This window comes from Erpetoichthys calabaricus, chromosome 6, assembly GCF_900747795.2.
Source record: "Erpetoichthys calabaricus chromosome 6, fErpCal1.3, whole genome shotgun sequence".
Classification (NCBI taxonomy): Eukaryota; Metazoa; Chordata; class Cladistia; order Polypteriformes; family Polypteridae; genus Erpetoichthys; species Erpetoichthys calabaricus.
Genome location: NC_041399.2, coordinates 70,019,589 through 70,037,827, shown reverse-complemented (window position 1 = coordinate 70,037,827; position 18,239 = coordinate 70,019,589). Strand labels below are relative to the sequence as shown.

The window sequence follows — 18,239 nt, the reverse complement described above, 5'->3', positions numbered from 1 at the left end:
CAGCAATACTGAAACAGGCCAATCATACAATCTCAAAAGTTAAGCTACATCAACAGGGAAAGTTAACCTTTAAGTGTGAAATAATGGATATCAAAAACTGCATCTGGAATAAAACTCATACATCTGACTGCTTTAAGGATGAGATAGATAGACAGACATTATTAATCCCAAGGGGAAATTCACATACTCCAGCAGCAATTAAAGAATAATAGAAATGCAGGTAAAAACAGACAATAACTTTGAATAATGTTAACGTTTACCCCTCCGGGTGGAATTGAAGAGTCGCATAGTGTGGGGGGGTGAACGATCTCCTCAGTCTGTCAGTGGAGCAGGACAGTGACAGCAGTCTGTCGCTGAAGCTGCTCTTCTGTCTGGAGATGACACTGTTTAGTGGATGCAGTGGATTTTCCATAATTGATAGGAGCCTGCTGAGCGCCCGTCGCTCTGCTACGGATGTCAAACTGTCCAGCTCCATGCCTACAATAGAGCCTGCCTTCCTCACCAGTTTGTCCAGGCGTGAGGCGTCCTTCTTCTTAATGCTGCCTCCCTAGCACACCACCGCGTAGAAGAGTGTACTCGCCACAGAACTTCTGCAGCATCTTATTGCAGATGTTGAAGGACGCCAGTCTTCTAAGGAAGTATAGCCGGCTCTGTCCTCTCTTGCACAGAGAATCAGTATTGGCAATCCAGTCCAATTTATCATCCAGCTGCACTCCCAGGTATTTACAGGTCTGTACCCCCTGCACACAGTCTCCTCTGATAATCATGGGGTCCAGGAGAAGGGCCTGGGCCTCCTAAAATCCACCACCAGTTCCTTGGTTTTGCTGGTGTTCAGGTGTAAGTGGTTTGAGTCGCACCATTTAACAAAGTCCTTGATTAGGTCCCTATACTCCTCCTCCTGCCCACTCCTGATGCAGCCCACGATAGCAGTGTCGTCAGAGAACTTTTGCACGTGGCAGGATTCCGAGTTGTATTGGAAGTCCGATGTATATAGGCTGAACAGGACCGGAGAAAGTACAGTCCCCTGCGGTGCTCCTGTGTTGCTGACCACAATGTTAGACCTGCAATTCCCGAGATGCACGTACTGAGGTCTGTTTGTAAGACAGTCCACGATCCATGCCACCAGGTATGAATCTACTCCCATCTCTGTCAGCTTGTCCCTAAGGAGCAGAGGTTGAATGGTGTTGAAGGCACCATAAGAAACAAAAAGCAGACTAACGAAACAAGCTGAAGCACCTTTAGAATTACTATGTTGCTATACTTTGACAGTACATAACCATATTGACATTTCCAGGGGTTAACCAGAAACACAAGTTCATCCAGCAAAATACTCTGTAGGTTAGTCAACACTTCCTCACATATGTGTGTTTCAGGGTTCCAGAAAAAGCTTTGAACACAACCACAGAATAAGCAAGTGTTCTGTGACAACCTGTAATCCAAACAGTATACATATTGCTTAAAATCATGACACTTTATTTTCCTTTGGATACAAGCTATGGCATTTGCCAAATAAACCTAGAGGCACAGAGGCAAGCATAAGCTCACAGTAGTTCAGGGCCTCTCTTTAGTACCAGCCCTTGTGTTAATAATAAAATAATAATACATTTTATTTATATAGCGCCTTTCCCATGCTTAAGGCACTTCACAGAGTTTAAGAAAGAACGGCAGGGTATACAGTACATAGCATTGTACTAAACCTGATAAATAAATAAATAAAGAGCAAGATAGTAAATTCAGAGAAAAGCCTAACAGACAACATAATTGATGGTCTCGCACACACACAGGTTACATGAGCATCTTGACATAGAGGTAAACTGAAAGAAGGGTAATAAAGTCAGGTAGAGCTAAAAGCCTTCCTGAACAGAGGAGTTTTGAGTTGTTTTTTTAAAAGAATTCATGGAGTCAGCTGATCTAATTAATTTTGGTTGGTCATTCCAGAGTCTGGGCGCTATACAGCTGAAGGCCCTGTCACCCATGGAGTGTAGATTAGGGTGGGGCACAACAAGATTACCAAAATCAGAGGATCTTAGTGGGTGGACAGGCACATAGTGATGGAGAAGGTCACTGATGTAGTTTGGTGCAAGTTTGTTTAAGGCTTTGTAGGTTATTAGTAAAATTTCATACTCAATTCTGTAGGACACAGGAAGCCACTGAAGGTGAAGCAGGACGGGTGTTATGTGCTTGCTGCTGCTGGTCCGTGTAAGGACTCTTGCAGCCAAGTTTTCAATAAGCTGGAGCTGTGATATAAGATTAGAAGGGGCATCTGCCAGTAGGGAATTACAATAATCGATGCGGGATGTGATAAAAGCATGGACAAGTTTCGCAGAATTAGAAAAGGAGAGGAAGGAGTGAACTCGGGATATGTTACAGAGGTGAAAGTAAGAATGTTTCTTAATGTGATTTATGAGGGCAGACTAAGAAAGGGAGGAATCAAAAATGACACCAAGATTCTTTGCAGTAGAGGCAGGTCAGATGAGATCATTGTCAAGATTGACTGGGAAGGAGCTAAGCAATTTAGTCCCAATTTGTAGGAGTTCAATTTTGTTGCAATTTAATTTTAAAGAGTTCTGCTCCATCCAGGTTTTAATTTCACTGAGGCAAGTTCTGAGCTGAGAAAGCTCTGATGAAGTTCCACTTTTAACATTGAAATAGAGTGGAGTATTGTCTGCATAAAAATGATAACCCAGTCCAAAGCTACAAATAATATGGCCAAGGGGAAGCATATACATACAGAAAAGCAGAGGACCAAGGACAGAGCCCTGTGGAACTCCTTGTATGACTGGCGCTGTGCTGGACCTGCTGTTGCCAAGACTAACAAACTCTTGCCTATCAAACAGATAGGACTTGAACCACTGGAGGGCAGTGCCAGAGATACCCAGCAAGTTTTCCATTCTGGACAGCAGAATGTCATGTCTGACAGTGTCAAATGCTGCACTGAGGTCTAACAGAATTAATATGCTAGTTTGTCCAGTCTGCTGCCATAAGCATATCATTGGTTACCTGTAGCAGAGTAGTTTCACAGCTGTGCTGTGCTCTGAAACCAGACTGAAAGGGTTCCATCAAATTATTAGAAGTTAAGCAGTTGGTGAGTTGGGAAGCTACAACACGCTCAAGGACTTTTGACAGAAAAGGTAAGTGGGAAATAGGCCAAAGATTGTCAGCATCAAGACCAGACTTTTTTTAACATCGGGGTTACAAAAGCAATTTTAAAAGTGAGCGGCACAAAGCCAGTGTCAAGAGATGAGTTAATTATTGTTGTAATAGCCGGGATTATGGCATGAAGGCAGGATTTAAGTAGTGTGGTGGGGATGGGGTCCAGTACACAAGTAGGTCATCAACAAAAGCAGATGTGACTGGTGAGAACTTAGAGAAGGAGCGGGACAGAGTGGGAAATCTGGGAGAGATATAAACATATGATGCATTTATGTTAGTTGAATTATTTTGATCTTTAATTTTGTTACAGAAAATGTGGAGGAATTTCTCATGGTAGAAGAGGTAGTTGGGCCAGATGCGGGTTGGAGTAGTTTATTAACTACAGAGAACAAAACCCTTGGGTTATCGTGGCCACTTTCTATTATTCTGCCATAATGGGTGTTCTTGGCAGCAGTTAATGCTTCTCTGTAAGCTCTCTGGTGGTCAGAGAAAGCCTGGATGTGCACGGTGAGGCCAGTCTTACGTGACATTCTCTCAAGGCGTCGGCCAGCTGCTTTCATAGATCGCAATTCTGAATTATACCAAGGAGCTGAATGCTTAAAAGGAAACCTCCTTATGTTTTAAAGGAGCTGTTTTATCTAATGCTGAATGAAGGGCTGTGTTATAGTGGTCAACAAGACTATCTAGTGTTGATGGAATAGGCAAAGACAGTAAAAAGATCAAAAATGGATCCAGAAAGGACAGAGGGACAGATATTTTTAAGGTTTCGGTAAGAAATTTGTCGTTTACAGGTAAGCGGAGGGAGAGGTAATGAGAAAGTGATAAGTACTGAGAGTCCCAAATCAGTGCTGTAAGTGTTGGCAACAGATAATCCAGAAGTACAGATCAGATTCAATATATGACCACCAGAGTGGGTGGGAAAATCAACATGTTGTATCAAGTCAAAACAGTCCAGCAAGGATAGGAATCCATTTCTCAGTTTAGATGTGGGGATGTCAATATGGATGTTGAAATCACCAAGAAGGACTCTCTGGGAAAAGGAACTTAAGTGGGTTAATAGTTCAGTCAGATCAGATAAGAAGGATGCATTGTATTTTGGAGGACAATAATGAACAATGAGTAAGACAGGACCTGATTCCGTTATTAGTTTAAGAGCCAGACATTCGAAAGACAATGGACAGTCAAGTGGGATTCTTTTCATGTTTAACTCCACTCTGACAATTACTGCAAGTCCTCTGCCTTGTCTTGAGCTACAAGGCTCTGCGAGGAAAGTGTAAGCAGGTGGTGTCGCCTCCATGAGAGACGTAAATTCATTTAGTTTTTGCCAAGTCTCCGTTAAGCACAGCATATCAAGTTTGGTGTCAATGATGAATTCTGACAGTACCAATGCTTTGCCATTAAGAGATCTTGAATTAAACAATGCAATAATAGTTGATGGGACTTCTTTTTCCACAGAGCCGTGACCGGAGTTTATTTTCACATACTGTAAATTTGGCACACTGACACTTCTATTTCCAGGGCCATGCATAGGATGGCGTGTTCCTGAGCAAATTCTGCCGGTGATCTTTTCATTTGTAGCCCGGCGGTGGCCTGAAATATGTACATATTTCGGGCGCCATAAAATACCGGTGTCTTTTAGGAGATTCCAGTCAGACCATTTGCTCTGGACAAACTGTTTCATATGAAGGAGTTTGTCATGAGAGTATTTTAGCATGATACTGAGCAATACTTATCTGATAGCAGTGGAGAAGCAGCACAGCACAGCGGAGCCGGTGAGATGGGTGGGGTGCAGTGGCGCAGATGAGCAGCGATAGCAATGCAGCAGAAAGCATAGAAGAAGGAGGTAGCAGGGTTTGGAGGTTCCAACATACAGCCACAAACAAGTAACGCTGGGTATTACAAGCATGATCACCCCAGAGCCACAAGCCAGGTGGGTGTGAACATCAGATCAGTTCTTAGTCATAAAGCACTATAAAATTAATCAAGAGCAGACCAGCATAGCAACTATAATCAAGGAGACAGATCATCCCAGGCTCCTAGATCGCTATTGTACAAAGAAATGTTCGTAGGTCTCATACTGTGATGCACAGATTCAGTTGTTCCCAGTCAAGGTAAAGTCCATAAAGTCCGTAAAAATTAATCAAAATCCATACAATTCGAGTCGGCTCCATCCACAAACTATACGTACAATAAAGAAAATAAAACAAGCATAAAAATGTGCAGGATTAAGGCGAATTTTACAAAAAGTGTTGTTAACAGGGAGGAGCGGCAGCAGCATGCGTGCGCTGTTGTAAGCGCCTTACATTTACAGCAATAAACCCAACATTAAATGAGTCTACCTTAAGTCTGCTATTTTAATAAATCCATGTGTCTACAGACTTTGGGATTTGCAGAAAACAATTAGTCGGCACACGTAATTTACAGAAAATAATTTTAAAATAGAAAGAAAAAAAAAAACACTTTGCATAACTCACAGTTACTGCTGCACTTTATTAAAAACATATACAAGACCTAATCAATATTTTCCTACATCTTTAACCTCTTAGAAACATATAAAGAAATAACATTCATAAACTCATACCAAACATGTGAGGGCAAATTAAGAAACTGTCCTTAATTACACAACTTTTAAAAAATCTTTTCCAGGAGGAATTAAATCCCATGTGTATACTGCAGATCACACAAAAAAAGGAGTCAAACAACAATCTTTTATAGTCAGCCCAGTTTTTAACACCAACTCTGCAATACTAAGTCATTCTATTCCCCCCATTTACTGGCAAATCTCTCTCTCTCTCTCTCTCTGTCTTAAGTCCACCCCACCAGCATTCAAAAATATATTATTGCTGGATCATGTTTGAATCAACACTGGACTGCCTTTCTGAAGCAATCATTACTGTTTTCCACTAAAGACAATCTGCAGAAGGAAATTTAAATGATATCGAGAGATGCACATATAATGTTATACATTACTACTAAATCTATCCTAGACTAAAATTAAATATTTTCTAGATTTACTCAAGTTTGCATTTATACTCAAAGAAAAGCTGTCACAAACCAAAACAATAGGGCTATTTTGAGCTGCAGTGTTTTTGTGGTCACCAATAACTAAACCACAGAAGCTGCTAAATTATATGGATGCCACACTCAAAGTCTCATTCCGAATACCATGAAGTAAAGACATAGCATCAAGTTAGCTTAAAATACTAATACACTGATGGCATTTAAGATGCTTTAAAAAAACACAAGCTGAAAGAAACAAAAATGTGTTTGATGCATAAAAACTGTTGCAAAACCGATATAAAAAACTACTTCTAAAAACAGATTATAGTATACTTCCTAAAAGGCCTCCCACTCTCCATCAACATACACACCCACCCATACAATTTGCCCTTTGCCCCTTACATAACGTATGAATGACTTAGGAACATTCCAAGTTAAAACTCCCAAGAGATTTACTGAAATTTGGGTAGGTCACCAAAATTTTATTTATTTTATCCACACATGGACACATGACTAATTCTGTGTGAACCATAAAAAAGACACACGTTCTTAAAGTAAAAACAATTAGACATCCAGCATATGAAAATGCTTATAACCTCTTGCTACAACAATTACCATAGAGATGACTACAGGGCCAAAGAAAATTTCACCAATGCATTAAGAGGCAGAAACATATTATCAAATTGTGAAGTTTCTAGCAAAAAGTACTTTAAAAAAAAAAAAAAAAAAAAAAAAAAAAAAAAAAAGTCAAAAGCAGTATACACCATAAAAAAAATAAACAGTAAACAATAAAAGTGTATGCTATTAAAATAAATAAAAGGCAGCATCATTGCTTTTTGACCAAGCTCAAACGCAAGTAGAATCTGCATTTACATCAACCAATGTAGGGACAGAACCACCAAAAATATCAAGGAATCCTACCAGCCCGTAGACTATTCTGCCTGCTAAAATCGGGCAAAAGGTTCCTTAGTCTATTGGTCCAAACTAAGAGGCTTGGAAAGAGCTTCTATCCTTACAGCATATGGATTCTCAATCAGCACCTGCCCCACAACATCTTTTGAACATTACTAATACACTGGTTCCATTTGATCACAGAATATTAGGTTAACAAATGTATCAAATAAAGAAATCTTGAATCAGGCTTGCACAACACTTATATACTGCAACACCCATAACCACAAAAGCATTCAGACTACCCAATGGTATGCTTTATAAAGAATGGTCTGGAATCTCTATAGATGACTAGTGTGGAAACAGATCAAAACTGATGGGAAAGAGAAACAGCAACAAGTAAAAGGAAATGGACCTAAAAAGCTACAGATAATTTTCCTCAATGGATTAAATAAACATTTTAATGGAACCACAGTATGCAAGAAGGCCAATGAATTCTTACTCTCCCAAGGAACCTCTCAACTCCAGATTAAATGGAAGTCATGGAATTCTGTGCCCACTATTAGCCAATAAATGTAATGATTTGGTAAATAAGCAGTTTCCAAGTTTGACAGCATTCACATATGGTCTCATTCCAGGTTAATGGAATTGGAGATCAACAGATCCTCAGAACTGTGCAAAATTGGTCCAGGATGAAGAATCTTGAATGCAAAAATTAAAGACATTCTACTGGAGAAAAAATGGTCGAGTTCTAAATTTGCTCCAATCACTATTTGCACAATGCACTCAAATGACAAAATACCTTTAAAATGTAACAGTATGGTTTGCCAACAAAAACAGAGCCAGCACAAAACAACAAGAATCTGAACACAATTGTAAATTCACTTTTAATAATCCACAGTGGGCTACGAAATTTGGTTTCTGATAGAAATGCCACACAACTCATTTCATTGTTGGTTCAATGCTACCTGCGTGCATCACTTACTTTACAACTGGAAAAAAAAAAAATCTATAAATAGGTTTGAGCAAACATGTTAAACAATGTCCTCATTATGTTGATGGAAAAAGGCTCATTTATGTCACAATTCACTCAACTTCCAGTTAGTTTACAAAATGCTAACAATTAAGTTAATAACAGACATTCATATCTTGTTGCCACATATTTTTATGAATGGTTGACTTGAATTAATATTAGCACAATTTATATGAAGACAGCTTAATGCTGTATATGCCTTTGTTTCTAAATACACAGAGCAAGGAAAATTTCCAGAAACTGTAAAAAAATCTTAATGAGGAAATTGCATGGTTGGCAGTTATAGGATTCTTATCTTGATTTTTTTTAACAGATGACCTTGGCAAGAAATTAGAAAACAACCTATAGGTTATGCTCATTACAAAGCAACTCTTCTGCAATGTTCCATATATTAACATCAATATAAAAAAAAGAAGTGCAAGTGTTGTTGTAATACATGTTTCAACAAGTCACAAAAGTTTAAACTAACATTGTATAATAATGTGCTTTGCTAAATAGATGCAACACCAAAGAACAACAAAGAAATTATCCTTACTATCATCTATTAAGATCAAGGTTGTTTCTTAAAGTGCCAAAACAGGTTTAGGAAGATATGGAAAAGAATAACTTACTGCTGCACTGCCTAGCAGTGAGCCAAAGAACAACTGAATGACTGTTGAACAAATTCAGGCATCAATTGAAAATGTCAAGGCAGTCCAGTGGGGTTTTCAATTTAGGTAGACGGTTTTAAAGCTACTGGTCCTTGAATGATATAAATTGTTATAAACACTTGACTGTTTTTGGAAAATTCAAACCGGACCTAGGGCATCGTTGAAATTATTTATTTTCACATATCATTTCTTTAAACTATCTGTTTATTTACTTATTGTTAAAGGGATTATAATACGTTTATACATCACATTTCTAACCATTAAATGCAGCTTAAAGTACTTTATAAAAAGCAAAATAAGTGCTACTGAAATTATATACAAGATGGACAAATATCTATTATAATATTCATTTCATTCAATGTTTAATAAAACAAAACTAAACAATATATAGTTAATATATCATGGTGTCCAATTGTAACATCAGATTATTGCAAAATTACTGGTCTAAAAAAAAAAAAAAAATGAATCTGCATTTTAAAAAGTCACATGGAAACTTAATATTCTTAAGCTTTGCATGACAAAACAAATTATCAGATGAAATGGGTTGTGAGTCTTGTATTTAAAGACTCTGATTTACCTTTAAAAATGAGGGATCTATTACTGGTATGTGAGGGTACCACAAAAAATGCAGCATTTAACGGAGTGTTCGGCTGTACTAAAAGCAAAACAAGAGGGCTGAAACACTCTAGTGGAGGCTCCCCATTCAAGAGCAGGTCAATTCAGCAAAGCACAAAGGAAAGTTGTTAATTCAGCAGTACAAAGGTCTCTGCACTCTCCACCTCTTTCCCCAACATGGGCAGAAATAGCACCCAATTGAAGTTAATATTATATGACAAATACAGTGTTAAGTGAAACACCAACTTAGCCTTAAACCAAACACATGTACGTAACTAGATAATGGTTACTGCTGTTATCTCCTTTAACCAGACAGCTCCTAAGTAAACAGCATGTAATTAAATGCCATCTTCTAAAGCTCTGGACTGTTTACTGGTACATGAGCTGGTAGTATGCTGAAGGCATTTAAACTTTCCACTTTAATTTGAAAAAAAAATACATCACACATCAATGATGCATGCACTGCATACAAATGAGGTACTCCACGTAAATTAATGTTCAACTTTACTTTAAATACAGTATTCCTATATAGTAACTTTTTTGAAGCAAATTTATTGTAGCATTTTTGAAGCAAATTTATTGATATGCTAACAAGCACAGTGGTGTGAGGACAATTTCATTTTGCTTATATCACACTATGCATTCTCAACATTCCATGGAGAGCAGTTGATGTTTTCTTGCTCAGGATGTTTTCATTTGCTGTTTATCTAATGTCTTGTGGCACTGTGCCTTTAAAAAGGCAGTCTTTATTTTATCCCCTCCCTCACATCAGCATTGCTTGGGATTGTTGATGGTGCTTAACTTAAAAAGCACTTGTGCCCATTTTTCTCCAATCTGCATCCCCCAACCCTAGCACGGGAGTAGTTGAGCCCTGCACAAATGGCTTGGTGAATAGGCTTGGAAGGTCAGTTAAAATCATTTTTTTTTTTTTTTTTTTTTTTTTAACTTTTTTTCCCCCTCTCTCCCCTCACTATTAGAGATATAATAATAATAAAAAAATCCACATTGTATTATCCAGTTTTAAAGTTTAAAAAGACATACTGCACAGGGAGAGTGCAGTGTTTTACAGGTTTATGCTGGATGTTCATGCTTAACCAAAATGAACATCCATTTGTTGGTCTGTAAGAAGAGGAGCTTATGGGGATGCTATATGTATAGTCATGAAATGTTTGACAAAATTACCAGCTAAATGCGCACAGGTTGTTTATTAAACAGACTAGAAAAGGCTACGGCCTAGGCAGCCAGACTAATTTGGACCCCTGATTGGCTAGAGGATTTTTATACCTTCTAGGCTTCCAATGGTCAATAAAAACATGGAATAATTTGCACATCAATGATTGCTTAAATACAGTTCAAATTTACACTATCAGTGTATAATAATGTATGTGTGTGTGTTCCAAGTCATATTCAACCTAATGGCGTTTGAACAACATAATCTGATGCTGGGGGTGGAAGTGGTTGTAGTATTATCATAGATGATTTTACTTTGTGATGATTTATGTTGTTTTACCACTAATCACCATCAACTAAGTAAAAATCTGGTGATTAAACACACACTCTGAATATGGTAACCACTGCACAAGATACCAGAAGGCTGAAAAGTTACTGCCCACTGCAACTTTATAAGGCCATTACATTTCCTAAAATACACAAAACACAGAATACACCTAGTGTTAGAACAGATATTTTACAAAGCAAAATATTTACACTTTCCTTAGCTTTACCCACTTTCTACTGTAGAAATTGAACTAAATATAATAAAGTAATAGGTATTGCCTCCAAACACGAATAGTGCTTTAAAAAGAATGCACTTCTAGATAGAAAGATTTAATTCCCAACAAAGTATCAGGCTAACAGATTTTCACACTGAAAAATAAGTCAATCCTTACTAAAATACACCCTAATCCTGTTGGGAATGATGTATAGTTCTAATAGTGAGAATTAGACCATGCTTCACACAATCTTTACTGACCAGGACTACAGAAAATATACCAGGTCAAAATCCAAATCAAAAGGTAAGTTGTTGGTAACCTGCTTCACTGACTCACATTTTGGGATGTCTGTTTTAACAAGGAACAGTTCAGGTCTGTCAGTCATTTATTAAAGATGTCCTCAGGTACCTAAGCAGGTTAAACCACTGCTAGATGTTTCAATATTTTAATAACTTTCAGTGATTACTTCATGTTAAATCTTTAGTGATCCCTGCTGTTCATATTGGTAATCTGAAGAAGTACTGTGAAACTTTGTGATGTGTAATTGTAATTTTACCTAAGTTATTGCGTAAAAAATAATAAACCATTTAACACAGATGTTGGATTATTGTGTTTTTAATAAATGCTTCCTTAAGTTTTGTTATCTATTGGTTTCACTATTGGTGTTTAATGATGTGAGCCTCTTGGCCCACCTCACTTTTTGTATGTAAATTGAGATGCTTCATTATGACATTTGGGCTGGAAGATGCTGTAAACAAGTTGTGGATAACTGCATATTCTTCCCTTTAGTACCAATGATCTTACAGCCTGAACTTCTAAAAGTTAATTCATACATTAAATTCACACAAGTATGCATGAAGGGAGATTCACAATAGATGTATAGCTTCCTTTCCTTCCATGTTCACAAGGTTCTAAGATGTATTTGCATGCTCTTGCCACGTCTTACTTTGAAACTTTGACTGCACTTACCAGAATACGGTGTAACATTCAGACACAGTCTAAACGAATCCCATAAAAACTTACTATATATCACCAAACATGCACTGATCTTGGTTGATAATGTTAATAGAGGCCTGCTTAAGTTTGCGGAATACAGTCACCATATCCAAAGATCGGAACTCAGCTATGCAGATCAGACACGGATGAAAGGTATTTTAATTTTTTTTAAACACCTAGCAAAATAAGGCACTCAACTGCATATTCTACTTCAAAAAATAGCATGCATATTCTACACATTTGCGCATAATGAAGGTATAATTGTATCTGTGTGTGTAGCTAAAAACATCGTTTTTTATCAAGACTTTTCCTGCTCATCTCTGTAAACATCCAATCCGAAATATATTTGTTTGACACTGGAAATTTGTTAATAGCTCCATGATTTTTAGCATTAATGCTCTTCTACGTATTAAAAACGATAGCAGCAATTAATTTTCCGTGCAATTATTTGCAAAATGTATTTTTTCCAAACTTGAAGAAAACATTTAGATCTCATTTCGTATTACCCTCTTTAAAGTTGGCTCCCTCTAAATGGGAATGAAGTCAACGCTGGAGGACGGCAGTAGGGAAGTATCCCTCACCCACGGACAGCTTGCACTATCGATTTGCTGAGGAAATCTTCGCAAATTAAATCATATTACATTCGCAAGAACGACCGCTAACATGTGAAAGATGGCTATTAATGTATTTTTAAAGCTGCAAACTGAATAATGGCGATTCACTCACAATCCGCAACTAAAAAACAGTGAGTAGCCGTTTCCTTATTCGAGCACATGTCACGTTAATAAGAAGCTCCCCCCTGCAGGAGTACCAATCCAGGCAAAACCGCGATCGTCACCCCATGCTCCCCTGCGTCTGTAGTCCACTCAATGTACCTGGATCTCTGCAGCTCGAAGGTGCCGCTGCCTACCTGCCCCTGCTCCGGGCAGCAGTAGCTCTGTGATGTGGCCCTAGAGAAAGAGGCAGGTAGAATTCCCTGAGTGAAGGACTGTAATCTACCCCTGGACGACGTAAAGGGAGGCTGGCCGGCAACATGCACGCTGCTGCTCCAGACGTCTCCTTCCAGTTCAGCGGGCAGCGGTTTGGCAAGCGGGCTCATGCTCGCCGTGAAGATGGGTCGAGAACCAAAAAGGCTAGGGTGGCTGGCGGCATATAAAGGTTGGATGGAGGCAGCTGTGGGGGAGGAAACCCCTCTGTCTGCAGAAAACACACTTCCTCGAGTCCTGACTTCCACCGACCCTTCCGCTGTCTCGCTATCCTCGTGCACCGGCCGCCCGTCCAGGGAAATGTTGGTGAGAAAGGTGAGGGCGGCCTGTCTTCTCCGAGGGTCAATACGTTTTCGTGTGGGCTCCAGTCCTGGGTGCTTCAGTTGCAACGTGGTAGCCGACGGGCTACTACTGGCAGCGGCCGCCATCGTGTTTGTACAGTCTGTGCGTCCGCCGCAAACCGTTTTTCAGTGGGAACTCGTGTTTATGTTTATATGGGCGCCCTCCGCCTGCAGACGCGGCAAAATGCACCTCGGAGCCCAAGGCGAGGAAGCCTCCAAAGACTAGGTGAGCAAGGAAAAGGCAGCGAACGCGTCACGAAAAAAAAAACTTCCCAAAACATACCCGCCAGCCAATAGCGAGAGGCGCGTCGTAGAGGGGCGTGGCCCGTCTCGCAGCCGCGTGGCTTCGCAGTAGTTACATAAACGTCGGGAGGGGTTAGGGCGAAGCCGTTGGATGACGATTACGTAACGCGTGTCGTTCTTTGGCGAGGAGGCTGAGCGTTAAAATGAACTAGGTATGGGCACACTCTATCAGCTGGTCGGAACGAAGCCCAAAACTCTGCAGAAAGATTACCTATCATATGGAGTGGGCTTTGGCTTTGATTTCTCACGTAACCGTTACCGTCCCAAGGTGGAGGTATAAATTGTGACTGCTTGGAAATCTGTTCAATTCCCAGGCACCTACTATGCAATCAAATTTTAAAATTAAAATGTCAGTTTAAACTGTTAATGTGCGATGAATCAAAAAGTTTAACACTTAACACTAAATCATCAACAGTGTCATGAGGGGGATTTGCACTGCTTCTGTAGCTGCTCTTTCACTTAATGCTGAAGCAAAAACAATTGCATAGAATGTAAATACCAGCATACTGTATGCATGAGGGGTGTTCAATAATTTATCTACCCAAACTCACCTCATTACATTTCAATGTGAACCACCCTGACTTCAACACACTTGGTCCACTTTGTCTCCAGTGATTTAATCCCTTTGAAAAAGAAGGATTCATTGTGACTGCGGTGTGTTGGCACCCTGACCGGGATTGGTTCCTGCCTTGTGCCCTGTGTTGGCTCCAGCAGACCCCCGTGACCCTGTGTTCAGATTCAGCGGGTTGGAAAATGGATGGATGGATTCATTTTGATCCTCATTACTGCCTCCTTGAGGCTATATTATCATCAGGGAAATTGATATATATGAATCAAACCTCTTCAGGTTTCGAAAGAGAAGATAATCAATGGGGTCAGGTCTGGACTGTACAATGGATGGTTAAGCGCTGTGACTCCACATTGCCTGATAACAGACTTAGATTTTTGGATTTGTGGGACAGTGTTTTTGTCATGAAGTACCAACATGCCTGCTGACAGTTGCCCATGACAATTCTGTTTTACGGCCTTATGTAATTACTTCAGTGTAGAAGTGTAGGTTTCTCCAGTGATGGCTGACTTGTATGGCATTAATTCCAACATCAGAACACCCTTTATATGCAGAAAACTGTCACCATGACTTTTCTGACTGACTGCTGCACATTTTTTTTTTGTGGTCGGGGACTCCATATGCTTCCATTGTATGGATTCTTGTTCGGTGAACCCATCAGTGAGAAAATGTGATTTTTCTCTAAGTAGGTCCAAGTTGTTGTGAATGAATTCCTGGCTACATGCTTTCTGATCCTGTTTTAGAATTCGGGGAACCTATTGGGGAATGACATTTGATGTCATCAGCTAAGTAGGGATGACTGTGGAAACTGTTTGAGCTGAAGTGCCTAGTTCATGGACTAAAACATCAACCTTAACATGACGATCTTCCATAATCATGCCCTTTTTTTGGCACATTTACTATGAAGATGCTTCCTTAGAATGCCCTGTGTGGGGGTCAACTTCAACCAATGCCTGAGCTTATTTAAATTGCTTGACCCAAAATTTCACCTTAGAGTATGAAGGTGCATCATCAACATACACAGCATTCATCCTGTCATGAATTTCCATTGGCTTCTTCCCTTCCTTTGTAAGGAATTTAATGATGAAACAATTCTCCCAATCTATCAGTTTCTTTATAGACTTATAGGTAGATGTGTTTGCCAAGTTTGTCTCGCTTGGGGTGTTTGCTATGAATTAATCTCAAACTGCACGTGTGGCATGCCAGGATATGTCCAGATGTCCAATGACATGTTCAGATCTGTACCACAAATACATAATACTCAGGTAGATAAATTATCGAACACCCTTTGCATCATTCTGTTCAATACTTATGATCTTTCCTCTGATAAATATTTAATACTAGGGATCGCTTCGCTTGCCCACCCCGGGTTTGGTTTAATGGATATACAATTTAAAGAGATTGTTATTTTCATGGGAATTGTTACATATGCATTATTTTCACTTTTACTTTAAAGCTTTTGTAAAAACAATATTTATCCTTTGTTTCCGGCCTCGGGTGTAGTTAAATCTCTCTCTCTTGTGGGACGTATAACGCCACTCACATTGTGAGGGTGGGAGCTGAACGCACGCTAAAGAGTTGCAGTCGGACCAGCTGCTGCTGCTGACGAGCTGCGTGTCACTCTGTGCATCGATCATTTGAAAAACCTGTACAACAGCTGTCCTTTTGCAAATTCGCATCTCTGCTGCTCACGTTGTGAAGGGGGGGGGCTTGGGGGGGGGGAGTTGAACGCACACCAAGGAGATGCTGGAGAGCTGCGTGTTCTGCTTGTTGTTGTTTTAAGAGCTGGGAGCACATGAAGTGTGTCTGCCAAAAGCAGTCCAACAACTGCTAGGTTAAATGTCCGTGAACTTGTTTTAAATTGTTTGTAAGTAGGGTGTGATGTGCAAGTGTCACCATCTCACGTTCTTGCTTCCTAAGGTTGTAATGTCTAGTCTTGCATGACATCAAAGTGTTTCTCTGCGATGATCACGTCTCATTCGCTTTGCTCGCCCACCCCCTCACCCCAAACCCAAGCCCCCCACGGGGCACGCTATGCTACAGCCACTTCACGTCTCTGCCGCTTGCGTTGTGAAGTGGGGGGAGCTGAACGCACGCTAAGGTGAAGTGGACGGATCAGCTACTGGCTTTGTGCTGCTGCTGCTGAGGTGCGTGTTCTGCTTGTCACGCTGTGCGTCGATCACTCAAAAGCCTGTACAGCAGCTGTCCTTTTGTCTCACTGCCTTCTCTCGCGGGACGTCAAAGTGTCTTCCGAGAAGATCACGTCTCGTCTCCCTCCCAAGATTTCTTTTTTTATAATTGAGAGACATTGCTGAAAAAAAGTTTTTTTTTTTTTTTAATTAGTCACATTGTTAGCTTGTTACTTTGAATTTCTGCATTTTATGCTCTATGATAAATGGATATGTAGTGCCATTCAACTGATTTTTAATTCCACTCAATCCTGTGCAGGATTTTGGATTACTTAGCCTAAACCAGTGGCATCGAAAACAAAGCAGGAATAGGATGAGCCCAGAATAATGCTTCACTGACTAATAGCAACAGCAAATAAAAATGTTTTGATTCATCTTGTCACACTTCATTGAAAAAATGCCAGTCTTTCATTTCTGTTCAGAAATTTGGAAAATATTCATACCTAAAAAGTACAATAGAGTAATTTGAGCATATAGGCCTTTTTGCGTACTTTGGTACTGCACTGAATGAAAAGCCTGTGCTGCACTTTCAGATGCCAGTCCATTACAGAGCAGACTCAAACTTATGACAACAGCCTTGGGGGTCAAAATAGAGTCCTCAGTTATTGTAACATACATGTCTTGAGGCAGATCTACATATACATGGAGAAATCCTAGAAGCTCCACACAGTGACCTAACAGGGTTTGAGTCTAGGACTCTAGATGTGTGAGGCTGCCAATGCTAACCATTGCATCATGCAGGTGGCTTAAAGCAAGTGCATAATATTGGATCTTTTACTTATCTGAACATGGAAAAAAACTCATTGTTGTTGTGCAAATTTGTATTTCTTTGAATGAGCATTAACATGAAGATGACATATGTAGCATAGAGAGATCTAAATTAAAAACATGGCATATTATTTCTGAAAAGCTACATAAACATAAAAAGCAGAAGAGCATTAATATCCTGCTGTAAAATAACACTCAAGATGGAAACATTATGAATATCACACTTGAGAAAGTATCAACAGCTGAAATGTCACATCTCATATTTGTGTAAAATTGGCCATTAGCAAGTTTCAAAATACAGTATGCTCCTATGTTCTTGTTGACGAATTTATTTTAAAGCAACAACTGGGATCCACTGTATTAATTCCTTTCATAATTCTAAACACCCAGAGTCATTTTGCCTCTTAATCTCCGTTAGTCTAAACTGAACAGATTCAGCTCAAAGCTCATTACACCCCCCGTCCAGTCCCAGAATTAACCTGGACTTTTGCTAGCTAGCACTGCTGCTTTTGCTTTGTAATATGGGGACCAAAACTGCACCCAGTACTCCAGGTAAGGCCACTTTAGTGTGTTACATAACTTTAGCAAAACCTCCCTTGACGTTTCTATACACAACATAATAATAATAATAATTCATTACATTTATATAGCGCTTTTCTCAGTATGCCATACAAATGATCATCCTGTTAGCCTTCTTGATCGCTTCTGTATGTTGTCTTGATGAAGAGACGAATGAGTCCTCTTCTAGATCCTTCTCAAAAAATGTACTTTCAAATTTCAAATCTCATATTGTTTATTCAAGTCTAATATTTCCATTTCCTAAGTATAATAGCTTACTTCTACTTACATTAAAAATCATCTGCCACAGCTTTGCTCAAGACTGTATGCTGTCCAGTTCCATCTGCAATAATTTACCTAATTCTACATTATCTGACCTTCCACCAAAATTGATACCATCTGTAAACTTATATCCCTACTAATGGATCAAAAATAACATCAAATTCATAAAAACTGACCTTGAAATAGTCTAAAAC

At 39.4% G+C, this 18,239-nt stretch overlaps 2 protein-coding genes across 2 annotated transcripts in view; both read right to left on the bottom strand.

Moving 5' to 3' along the window:
- Positions 1–13,679, bottom strand: part of cables1 (Cdk5 and Abl enzyme substrate 1) — a 94,213-nt gene extending 80,534 nt beyond the window's left edge. The window contains exon 1 of the mRNA XM_028803672.2: positions 12,926–13,679. Coding sequence (XP_028659505.1) covers positions 12,926–13,464 — 539 coding nt within the window. The 5' untranslated portion in view covers positions 13,465–13,679. The remainder of the gene's footprint in view (positions 1–12,925) is intronic.
- Positions 1–18,239, bottom strand: part of gata6 (GATA binding protein 6) — a 584,947-nt gene that overhangs the window by 26,559 nt on the left and 540,149 nt on the right. The gene's annotated exons all lie outside the window — the stretch shown is intronic.